This window comes from Musca domestica, unplaced genomic scaffold (assembly GCF_030504385.1).
Source record: "Musca domestica strain aabys unplaced genomic scaffold, Musca_domestica.polishedcontigs.V.1.1 2, whole genome shotgun sequence".
Classification (NCBI taxonomy): Eukaryota; Metazoa; Arthropoda; class Insecta; order Diptera; family Muscidae; genus Musca; species Musca domestica.
The window spans coordinates 2,301,473-2,314,740 of NW_026712249.1; the positions used below are offsets into that span (position 1 = coordinate 2,301,473).

Genomic DNA, 13,268 nt, shown 5'->3' on the forward strand with positions numbered 1-13,268 from the left:
ATGGCATTGGAGTTATTTTTAAATTTCACTCTAACATCGTGGCATTTGCGAGAATTGAATTACATAATATCCGGAGCACATTACAACCACGATATTCAAACGTTGGTGTTTTTTGGAAGCACCTTTGAGGTTGAACGTTACATTCGAGCTGCCGAAATATGGACCACACCGAAAATAGTGATTACCGAGCACACGGGCGAGATACATTTGAAAAATGATGCTGGAGTTAATAATAACATATTCTTTGTGGCCATTGGAAACCTTCGCCGGCGCTCATTTTGGAATCACATGAACAATGCCCTGTCGGAGATGCAAAGTCGAGTACGAGGAGTATTCATTACCAATCCACCGAACGGCAAACGAGCTCAGCTGAATATTGGAGAACATTTCGAATGGTGTTGGCAGCGGGGACTGATAAACACCCTCATTCTGGTCGATAATGAGCTGCCTAGGGAGGAACGCTTTGAGATTTTCAATTATAATCCATTTTTAAAAAATTCAATTCTGGACAAGAGCAACGCCACAAGCTTTAATTTATTTCCGGATAAATTTCGCAATCTGCATGGCTATCAGATTAAAGCAACGGCGCAATATGACCCACCGAGGGTGTTCGAAAGGAGAGAATGCAAGGGGAAGAAACGCCAACCGCTTTCGGGATATGTGGCCAATATTTTCCGGGCCTTCCTCAAGGAGTACAATGCCAGTTTATATTTACCATATTATTATCCGAATAAAACATTGGACATTGTGGAAATTTTGCAGCAAATTAATCAGGGTGATGTGGAACTGTCTATTAACCCCTATGTGCCACACAAGGGCGTCCAACTGAGCTACCCAATTCGCATGCTGCGAAGATGTATTGTCGTTCCAGCAGCAAAGGAATTGGAAAAATACAAGTATTTTATCATGCCCTTCGATGTGGATGTTTGGTTGTGTTTCCTGGGATCCTGGGTCTGGTTGAGTCTGGCTCGACTCTTGAACTGGACCAGTACCCATAGACGCTGCAAATGCAATCGTCTTGATGTGGGTCGAACTTTTTTAGAAGTATTTCGTCTTCTGGCATTTCTTCCCGTTCCTGGAAATTGCTGCAGTCGGAGTGTTCGATGGTATCACCTTTTGTGGTTCATGCTAATAGTACCCTTGGCGTTCATTCTCTCGAATCTGTATCTGGCTTCGTTGACCAGTTTCTTTTCGGGTTTAACATTCCGCCCGCAGATTAGGACGCTGGATGAATTGGTGAAGAGAAATTTGGCAGTTGAGACCATTGACTACGACATACCAAGTATACTGGACAATCGAGGCCTTCCCAAGGGGTTTGTGGACCTACTAAAGCCTCGTTCACCATCCGAATTGATAGCAGATATATTGGACCTAAGGTCAACGTTGACTTTCTCAGCTCTAATTGATCGCATTCAGTTTGTCTTGAATCAAGAGAAACATCTTCTCAAACCGACCAAACACATTGTCGAGGAGTGCATCAACACTGTGCCCTTTGGATTTGTAATGCCGCCACATTCCCAATTCGAATTACCATTGAATCGCTTCCTGCTGCGTTGTGCCGCTGCCGGCCTAATTGAGAAATGGGCACGCGATTCAATCGAAGATGCATATTGTTCCGGCATGCTAACGCTAAAGAAAACTGAATTTCAAGTGGCCCGACCATTGCTATTGGAGCATTTTCAATTTGGCTGGTATGTTTTGGGTGGAGGTTACACCCTGTCGTTGTTGGCATTTGTGTTGGAAAATCTGAAACGTATCCTTAGAAGATTCCGTATATTTATTATATATTATTGAGGTGAATGTTGCGACCAACGAAAATCATACAGATCAAGGGACGCAGACAGATTTACTGAACACAGACGAATATTTTTTGGAAAATATAAGTTGGACGGTAAGAAATAACACAACGGATGTCTGCAGTCATCGAGCAGAATTCAAAAAGAAAAGAAGTTTGAAAGTGAATTTTATTATAGGAGCGGAACAAAATTCGTCAAAAATTGAAAGATTACTTTATTTCAATTAATCCAAATAAACAAGTAATTAAAACGAAAAAAATCAATGCTTCCATTTCAATATTAAGATCGCCAAACACATGGTACTACTTCAGCAGTCTACAATTTTGTTCTGAGTGTGCCCGCCATTGTTTTGATAAATGACAAGTAAAATAGTGTCAGTCGGTTTTGCCTACCGATACCGATGTATACCCCCTGCCTTGGGTTATGTTTATTCAAACAGTTGACTCTTTATGGGAGAGGTTTCGAAGCAGTTGGGCAATATTGACCAATACGTTTCTGAAGTAACTTCCTACTTCCTGTACTCTATATAAGATATCTGCATATTTTTGGAAAATGTGGAAATATGCATGAGGTAACAGATATATCGGACTGAAATATTCCGTTTTCATACTTCATTTAATACAGATAAAAATTTTGGTATATGAAAAATTTTGAAGGAAATTGGAAAGATTTATATTCTATATTATGCGAAACCATAAATTCAGATAAATTACATATTCATATCAGATTTCTGATAAAAAGAAATATTTAGATATAGCAAGTTGTAAAGAATCGCCGACTTGTTTCGCAAGTTATGACAGATAAAAGTATTGGAAATTGTGACCCTTTGTGTGTGAGATACCAGAAGGGCTTGGCAGCTGTATATCATCTTCACAACAGATCTTGTGTTAGCAAAAATGTTTGTATGTGGGTAATTTGAGGTGGATGTTTATTTCGTTTTTTTTTTGAGCGTTTGGTTCCTCAAAATCTTGAACCCTATATGGGCAAGGTACCAAAAGAAATTGTGCGATCTCTACCATCTTTATAACATATCTTTTGCTAATGGGAATATTGAGATGAGCCGAGTCTGAATGAAATCGGATGCCAATTTCGTATTTTATGAGCTCCATGAATATTCAAAATTTTGACCCTTGAGAGAGGTACCAGAAGGAGTGGACCGACATATTTCATATTCATATTAGGTTAATAAAAATTTTGTAATTTGAAGAGAACCGGATGCTTCTTTCGGATTTTATGATCGTTTTTGATCCTTTGTGGGGGAGGTACCAGAAGGAATGGTTCGATCTCTACTTAAAAATAGACAGATCTTGTGCTGATGGAAATATTGATATTTTCCAACTCTGAATGGAATCAGATATCTATTTCGTGTTTTATGAGCTTCAGAATATTCAAAATTTTGACCTTTTGTGAGGGAGGTACCAGAAGGAGTGGACCATTTTCGCCCCTGACCAATAACTGACGCAAATATTTGGATTTGCAAAGTTGGAGCCAAATCGGATTGTCCTCTCTTTTTCTTTGCAGTAAATAATTTTCTTTCAAAATATTGACATTTTGTGGGGGAGGTACCAGAATGAGTGGAATGATATTGCCCATCTCCGAAGTTTTACAAGAATATTACGATGTACCAAGTTTGGATCAAATCGGCAACCCCTTTGAGAGTTATCGTGCGCACCAGCTAGGCAGACAGACGGACAGACGAACATAACTAGATCGACTCCAAATGTTCTGAATTTTTTTCCAAAGAGACCTAGGATCTAACTAATACCGTTATTTCGACTGGCACGTTTTTACCGTATCAAATCATACCCTCTGTAACCATATGACTGAGGGTATAAATAGAATCCGTTAGAAATTCTGTAAAAATCATAAAAATACCGAGTACAGGGAGTTACCGTTATTTTGGGATCTATACGAAGATGTAGACCGGCAGAGACAATTTTCTGTTACAGGCTGTAGTAAGCATTACAAAATATCATTTCGAAATTTGAGACAACTTCGATGAATAATGTCACTAAAATCATCAAAATACTGGATATAGGGAGGTACCGTTATATGGGGGCTATAACTAAACATGGACCTATTCAGCCCATATTCAATATCAAAAGTGCTGCTGGCGAATCACATATTTGTGTAAAATTTTATCAACCTCCTTAAATTCGTTAGGAAGCTAGAGTGATTTCCACAGACGAACGGAGGTCATCATTAAATCGCCATAGAATTTTATGCTGATCACGAATAAATACACTTTGTGGGGTCTAAAATGTATATTTCGAGGTATTACGAACGGAATTACAAAATTAATATACCCTCCATACTATATTGAAAGATTCTAGTTACTCCACCTTTGAAGATTCTAGTTATTCCACATAGCGCCATCTGTTATTAATATATGACTTCGTCGAACTCTGTTAAGAAAACCAGTAACTACAGTTGGTTTGGTATACACAATAAAATGTAATAGATTATCCTTTGTAGGATTTATTGTGGGTTCTATTTTTTGTTTTTATTTTGCATACTTAGCCTTGACACCAACCGTGGATTATGATATTCTGGTAGTGAAGATGTCGCCTCTTTATTTTAAATCGTCATTTTAATGCGAGGGCACATAGAAAAGTAGAAAAAGTAGTGGAACAAAATTTGTGTCAGCGCACAAAATGAATTAGAGTCAGAAACTGGCATTTAAAATCGAAACAATTTCAATATGTGCATTTCAGCTTGATTAAACTAAACATTTCGACAGAAACACCTAGCCAGTTGTCAATGAAGTTGTGTCTATTTTTGTTCATTTTCATCAATTTAAAAAGGGGAATACAAAATTATATCGATTAAATTTTACACATTTTTTTTATAATTGAGATATTTACTTTCATACAGAGCAGATTTCCCCCCTTTATGGTCACAACCCAAAAACGTATTTTCTATAATACTTTTCATAGGCCACATTAATTTCTCTTACCTATTAAAACAACATTTTGTAACTATAATAATATTTATTGTTATTCAATATCTTTGCAATTTGTTAAAAACTAAGGCTTAACCTAACCTAGACTTGTGTTGAAATTTGTAATTTTTACAAAAAATGTATTTATTTTATTTTGTATTTGTTATTGCTACGGTTGTTCAATTCATGCGAGTAACCATTGATTGTTTCGCATTTTTTGATTTTCCTCAACGTCGCTTAGTCTTACGGCTAACCAACAAATTCATCTTCATTAGCATTTGTAAAAGATTAACATAAAAATGTGTTTATACAAAAACTCAATAAAACGATATTATTAAATTACAAATTACATTAAACATTCTAGAAAGGTTTTGATTTGTTTTTAGAATTTTAGCACCCAAAAGGTATAAAACAGTGGTTGAGACAGATACAGATACAGAGAGAGATAGAGACAGAGACAGAGACACACGCACACGCTGGTGAGTGGGTGAGTGATTGAGTAATGGTGACATCGGCTCCAGTGTCACCATTTCCCCATTGATTTCTTTTTGTTTGTCCATCATACCGGATACACCTGCTTGGTTTGATATCAGCGATAATATCTGGAAAGTAGGCAAAAAGAAAAGAAAAAGTTCATTTTTTTGGAAAGACGATTCTGGGGACTGTTTTAAAGCTTCAACGTAAAAAGGCTGCTAAAAACTCATTAAAAGCTGTGTCTGACGTTAGTTTGATGTATTCGCGATTCGAAAACACAAAAGAAAATACTTGAATTAATTCTAGAATCGAATGACTATGAATTGCAAAAAAGCTGAGCTGGTTGGTTATCGCATGGATGATGAAGGGAAAGAATCACCTTAGATTTGAAGTCACAACTCTATTGAATGGCTTGGTATAGCTTACTTGTGTGCTAACCTGCAAATAGAAAAGACTGTAAGGAAAACAGATACTCAAATGCCGCACAGGGTTACATCTTGGTGAAAGGGTGAAATTGCATTAGATTGATAGAAACTATGAGTCATAGGTTCGTGAACGATGGTTCAACATGAATTCCAGTCAATGCTTACCAAATGAACGCATGCGCATGAATTGATTGTGATGTTTTGGTTTGTGGATTCCATTGGATTGATATCCATCAGTTCAGTTTTTGGCGATTTGTTGTTTTGTGGTTACTTAATTAGCACCTGAAATCTCTTAAAAATTAAACAGTTATTGGTTTTCATGGCATTTCGAAATGTTAAGGTTAATGTTACATTGCAAGTTTGGGATTCGAAATGAAAATGCAAAAGCCAAATGAGGAGCGTTTACCTTTGTGTTTCTGTTCCAAATGTAAGCTGTTGAAGAGGCACTAATGAACGGGTCTAGTATCTATGATGTTGATGAAGCTAGAAGTGGCTTGCAAAAGAAAATTATTTTAAATAGAATAACGGTAATGTGGCGAAAACGTGAACCTACATACGACTTTTTTTGTCATAGGCTGTCGTACCATTTTCCAACTTTAAATACGAAATTTGTTACGACTCAAGTGAATAATGTCGCACAAATCATAAAAATACCGAGTAGTAGGAGGTACCGTCATATGGGGTCTATACGAAGACGTGGACCGGCATACAAACATTTTTGTCATTATGAACTTCAAATACGAAATTTGAAATAGTAAATATGAAAATAAAAAATGTTTTTCCATAAGTTGTAGTAATTATTAAAATCTCCCAATACGAAATTTGAAACGATTCCGATGAATAATGTTGCTGAAATCATCAAAACTCTGAATATCGGGAGCTGCCGTTATATGGAGGCTATACGAAGACGTGGACATGCATACAAAAATGTTTGTCATAGGCTGCAGTACCCATTAGAACTTCAAATATGAAATTTGAAATAATTCCGGTAAATACTGTCGCTAAAATCATGAAAATACCGAATGTCGGTAGGTACAGTGATATGGGGGCTATTCGGAAACGTGAACCGACATGTCCCATTTACGAAATTAACCTGCCTACTGATAAACTATGCATGTATGCAAAATTTTAGCCTTCTATCTCAATTCGTGATTACGACAGACAGACGGACATCGCTAGATCGTCTTAGAATTATATGCGGCTCCAGAATATATATACTTTGTAGGGTCTATTATAAATATTTCGAAGAGTTACAAACGGAATAACAAAGTTAATATACCCTCCACAGAATGGCGGAGGGTATAAAAACAGTTAAGTTCGGCCGGACCGAAGCATTTATACCTTTCACCATTTGGATAACTATGTAAAAATATGTTTGATAATACCAAAATTCCAATATTTGACGGAATTCTGAAAAAACGTTGACCTACATAAAAATTGTTCTGCAACAATAGTAGAGCACCCTTTACGAAATCCAAGCACCGAATTTAAATTATTGCATTAGAAAATGTGGCTAAAATCGGCAAATTCCGAAAAAAGGGAAATATCCAATAAATTGAAATATCGCCATAAGAAAACTATGAACCTATGTGGACCCGTGAAACCCACGTAGCAGTGTCCGAAAATTGGCTCGTGAGCTGATTATATCGCAAAATTCCATTCGGCAAATGTTATACAATGAGTTCAGGGTAAAGCCATTGAAATTCCAAAAAGTTCAAAAACGTACACCACAACTGAAAGAAAATAGACACAAAAGAGCTAAGGAGTTGATTCGCTTGGCCGAAAGTGGTGAACTGATTTTCTCCGATGAGAAAACATTCGTTGTCCAGCAGTTTTTTAACAAACAAAATGATCGTGTTTACTTGCCAAAGAGGTCAGCTGAAAATATGCAACTTCGGTTGGCCACCAGAACTCTAACGCCGGCCATGGTGATAGTGTTGGCAGCCATAACAGCCGACGGTCGCTCTCCGCCCGTATTAATCGACCGTGGCATCAGAATAAATTCCGAATATTATATCGCGAAAATATTCTAGAGGGTGTATTAAAGCTTTGGGCACTCAAACATTTTGACCGCAGGCCTTGGACATTCCAACAGGACTCAGCATAATCGCACTCAGAACGCGCCAACCCAAGAATGGTTACAAAATTAGGTTCCTAGCTTCATTTCCAATGCACAATGGCCACCAAAATCTCCGGATACCTATCCGTTGGACTATTGTGTCTGGAGTATTTCGGAAAGCAAGGTTGGCACTAAAAAATACTTAAGTGTCGATCACCTCAAGTAAGCTCTTCGCCGGGAATGGGCCAAAACGCCGCAGATCAAAATTCGGGCAGCGTGTGACGGTTTCATTGGCCGTTTGAAGGCCATAATTTGTGCCAAAGGTGACCAATTTGAACAAATCTAAACGTATTCTAAAATTTAAAGCTATTTCCGACTTTCTTGCTTTTACTCAATAAAATTTAAGACCAAATGTAAAAATTATGGCTTTTGACTGTGCATTCTTTTATCTCACCCTGTATATGTAATTGAATGGGGGGCAATAGGATAACGGGGACCTGTATAGACAATGTTGTGCCACAGGAGGTAAAATACTTTTTCAACACCTAATACCGAACCAATTCCGCTGGAAGCTATGGCTAAATTACCGAATATGGAGAGGTTTTTGATACATACTTGTTCAGCTACTACAAAAGTTGGATATGATTTTATGGTGAACTACTTCGTGTGGTTAAGGAGAGCGTAATGATATGGTACTTTTTCAATATCATCGTGTTTTTAGCGGGACGAAAAATCTTTTAAAATCAATGGAGTAAAAAAAATGTAAAATTTGCAAAAATAGCAGATTCTAACAGGTTCTTGCTAATTGAATAAAATATATACAGCTACAAATTCTCTCCCATGTGCTGATTTTGTGATAATTTTAGTATTAATGATATTGCTGACCAAGCTGATGTTGTGGATGTTTATAGCAATATTGTAATGTATACCTTCGAAGTATGCAGTGAACAATTATTGGCTGTCATACAGGCCAAAATATGAAGTGAAATAATGAATAAAGATCTTCAAAGCTTCTACAACGGAGATATATTGCTACATGGTTAAACAGAAAACCTGTCTTTATTATATATTACAATAGAAGGTTACCAATTCCGAAGTTTAAGTAAACATTTTTTGCTGTTGGAAAATAGTTAGGCTTAATCCCATTGTTGTTGTTTTTATAAAAACAACGTTTGTTTATAAGTGGAGAAAGGCGGTAATGTTTGCCAGAGGGTAAGGCTGGGAATACCTACAATACAAACATGCCAACACTGTTCTATTAATAGGCAAGGCACGGACTACGAAGGGGTTTTTGTTGTAACAGACAAAACCAACGTACATGGTTGTACTATTTCGTTCATGTAAAACGAAGGCATAACAACTGGGGACAGATAAATATGTTTATAAGTGCGGTTGTAAGATTTAGAAGATTTTTAGTTTTATTTTATTCTTTGGTTCCACTTCTATTGAGCTGCAATCTCGTCGCTTGGGTAAAAAAAGTTTTTTGTCATAGGAGTTATTTTTAAATAACTCTTGGGAAGAATATTAGCCACGCAAAGAACAAGAGAACTGATAAGGATTGGTGGCTCTTTTTGAAACCTAGGTATTCCCTGTTTTTATAAAAACAACAATAATAAACAACAAAATACTACGGTATCCGGAACATGATGACATCATCCCTGTTCTGTAAACATTTTTTTATAAACTTGAAATATGCCAAAACTATCCGAATTTTTAATGCTTTATCCAGTTCAGGGTACATTGTTAAATTCTATTATTAACTAAAGGGCCTTTTGTCAGCTACTTATCCCCAAATTCGAAATAGGTATCGAGCCAAGTAAGATTGGAGCCTTTGTCGCTATGCAACGAACCACTCAGACTCCATTATACATTAAAAACCTGAAATGTCGTAATTTAGCTGATTTTAAGGAAACTTTTAATGTGTCGACATATAAACCCAAAGCGTAGCTTCATTAATTCCATTTTCTATACCAATTATCGTAGACATTTTCCAAAATTGTTTGGCAATTTCAAAGCACTGTGCACAATAATGTGGTCTCTTATCCAGTGACAATAAGAAGAAATGTCGGAAAAAATACTATTGGAAGAAACCTATCATATTCAAAGATTATTTCACATTTTTATTATAGTTTCTTTTGAAAAATTATTTACAAATATTTATTAAGTAGATTGAAGCGTTCCAAATGTATACCATAAACCTATCAAATGTACAAAAAAGAGCCTATAATCTTTTTTCAGGGGGTTCATCTTATCTCGTTTTCTTCCTTGTTCCTGTGTAAAGGTGCAAAAACATAGAGGACTTTTTTAATACCTAAGCCATCGGCTGGCTTCTTCGTAAAAAACAAAGGTTTTAGGTTGAGTTAGTTTAAATTCCGCCCATACACCTTTGTTCTTTTTTGAAGAAACCTGATGACTGAAGAAAATAAAAAACTTGTCCTATGTGTCATCACCTTAAGAAACAAAGCCTTAATTGGAAGTGGTTTCCAGAAATAGCTAAGAAAGCTCTTCTTGTACACCCCCCTTATGACAAATTATTTTTTAATCTGTTCCATTTATAAAAAATGGACCTATGTTTCAATAAAAATTTGGTAAATGTGTTTTCAAAGCCTTTGTGTATGAGTGTGGGCGGCATTAGTCGTTCGTCATACCAAACAGCCTATTGCAACCATGTATTTGTATGAAGGAAGATGTATGTGAAAAAGCTTATCGTTGTTATTATTATTATTCATTACAATCGATGATATGGCGAACATGTTCGATGACTTTGATTGATTGGGGATTAGCAGGAACTAGCCCATGTTTTACTTTTATTATGGTTTGACCTTTTTGCTAATCGACTACAAAAGGGGGAACGGCAAAGGGTATTAAGCTACAGTACATGCCTTGGATATTATTACACTTGGTGATGCTGTCTATGATGGACGGAAAAGATGCGTAGTATCAGAGGAGGATGAAATAAAACAACGTTCAGTTTTAAAATTTTCATTTTTTCCATGTGTATTTTTTTCGTTTGTTGTTGTCTTTTCAAAAAAATGTTATTTCTTTTTAGTGTTGTTTCAAAATGTTTTGTTTTGTTTTAGTTGTTGTTGTTCAATTTTGTATGTTTCGTATCAATCGTGTGTTGTTGTTGTTTGTTAGCCAATTATTTGTTGTGTGTGGTTTTCTTTTTCTCTGATTTTGCTTACAATAATAATTTTGTTGCTGTTTGTATTTTATTACTTTCTGTTGGGGTTTTTGGTTTTGTTTTATTAATTAATTTATTTCAATAATTCATTTAACTAAAATTAAATCAATGAATTCTCAATCGATTTCATTTTTGGTTTTTCTTTTGTTTTGTTTTTTTTTTTCTAAATACTAAAGTGTGAGTTTTTTTTTTGTTTTTGTTAGTTTAAGAACTTCTTGCAAACACATTCATTATTTATTTAATATTTTTTCTTTGTTTGTTTTTATGTTGTTGTTGGTAATGTTTTTCTTTGTTGTTGTTGCTGTTTCACTATTATTGTTAATAATATAATTATGGTTTCTTTCTTTTTTTTTCATTATTTACCTTTGCTTTGTTTTTGTCAATTTTTTATATTTGTTTTTGTTTTTAATATTTAATCATAAAAGTCACAACAGTACGCAGTTCTTTTTATTATTTATCATTATAATTATTATTATTATTATTTTATTATTTATTAATTAAATATATTTAAATTTTCATACCAAGAGAAAGTGTTGTTGAGTGTTTTGGTGTAGGTATGTATGTATGTATGTCTGTGGGGCTAGGATGAGTGTGTGTGTGTGTGTGTGGGAGTGTTGTTGTCGTGTCGTTAGTGCTAGAAAATGTCTTTCACACTCGTAAATTTAGTTATTGGACTAAGTGTATTGAGTACGTGTAGATAGGTCGATGTGTGGGTGTGTGTGTAGGAGTGTAGGCGTATTAGGGTTTGTCACTGCTTCTGCATTTTCACTTGCGACAAATTGTAGAAGATATTATGAACAAGTCCATTTGAAAGTAGGATTGTTTTTGATTCATAAAAGATTAATTTTGAGTTTCATAGCTATGAAGGCAGCATTTTGAACTGAACTACAAACACAATCACAATTATCTCCTAATCGCGATATTCAAAAATTAAAAAGAATATTTCGCAAAGAGATACAATAGGGATAAAAATTAAGTTTTTTTTATTTATTTTTTCCCACACCGAGCCTGTGTTTTAGCAGTAAAGGGACACTTTTTTCATGAAATATCTTTATTTAGAACATTTCGAAACATTATAGATCCTTTATTTGCTGCAGTAAATTTTCTGTAGAAAAATTAAAAATCTCATAATAATTTTCAGAACATTTGCCTCAAAAGAAAATGGAGTGATGAACCCTAATATGTTTTTGAATTTATTTTAAAATTAATATTTACATACTTAGCTTACCTCTATTTCCGTTTCCGTTCATTTCTTTTGTTTGTTTGTTTTATTTTGTTGTTGCTGTTGTTGATTTTGTATTTGTGTTTGTTTTTGCATTAGTATACCATTTCCTATACAAAGTACGCTTATAAAGTAATTTTAGAATTTGGGTTTGGTATGTTTACTTGTATTTTTCTCTATAAATTTTCATCAACTATTCATTCATCCGTTTTCCGTCCGTCCGTCTGTTCACATACTTTCCTACTTCCTTTCTGGCTATTTTCAATTTCCTATTATGCTCTTAGATAAGTACTACGTCGTCGTCGGCATCGTCGTATTCTCCTGCTGCGGCTGCTTCTTGTTCTTGTTTTTCGTCCACACTTTTAGTGGGGACCGAGTGGAGGTTTATTTTCGTTCAGAAACCTATCATTTATCTGAACTGGGGGGCGTATGAGAGCTGCACGTTATGTATGCATCTGTGTGTGTGTTTGTTTTTGTATACCATCTATTATTATTTGTCTTGCGTCTAAGCGTTTGTCCAGCGGTCTGTTTGCTTTGCCTCTGTGTGTGTGTATGTATATACGTGAGTGTGTGGTGGTGTGAGCATATTTAAATGGAAATCATTTATTTTAATTGGTTTTATGGTAATGCAAATGCATTTTTGGTTGTTATTCGTTTACAAGTGTCACATAACTATTTAGTAGAGATTATTGTTAGCTTAGTTGTTTCTCTGTGTGTTTGTGTGTGTGTTAGAGTCGGCTTATAACTATTTGAAATATTTGTATTGCTGCTGGTAAACCGTTCATACGCCCTCCATAACTAAAAACGACCAAGGCGTTTCTGCTGTTTTGCACACAATTCACAATTCGGGGGGTTTTCAATTTCCAGGTGTGGGGGGGGGGGGGGGGGAGTATTTATTTTTGCAATTTTATTTGATGTTTTTTTTCTCTTGCTTTACTTAAAATTTGTAATTTAATTTTTGATTGCCCATTCAGAATTGTGGTGTGCAAATGCAATGCGTATTTTTTGTGTTTGTATGTTTGTTTGTGTGTGTGTGAGTGAGTGTTACAAAAAACATTCAGTGAATCTCAATTAAACATATTTACACTTGTGTGTGTGTGTATTGGTTTGTGGGTGTGTGTATTTGTTTTGGTGTATTGGTACTTGTGATAAATTCATTAAATTGTT

At 35.4% G+C, this 13,268-nt stretch overlaps 1 protein-coding gene across 1 annotated transcript; it reads left to right on the forward strand.

The window, feature by feature from the left end:
- LOC101892113 (uncharacterized) lies at nucleotides 1-1,794 on the forward strand. The gene has a single exon (XM_005185765.2). The coding sequence runs from the start codon at nucleotides 1-3 to the stop codon at nucleotides 1,792-1,794; it is 1,794 nt and encodes a 597-aa protein (XP_005185822.2).
- Nucleotides 1,795-13,268: the final 11,474 nt, after the last annotated feature.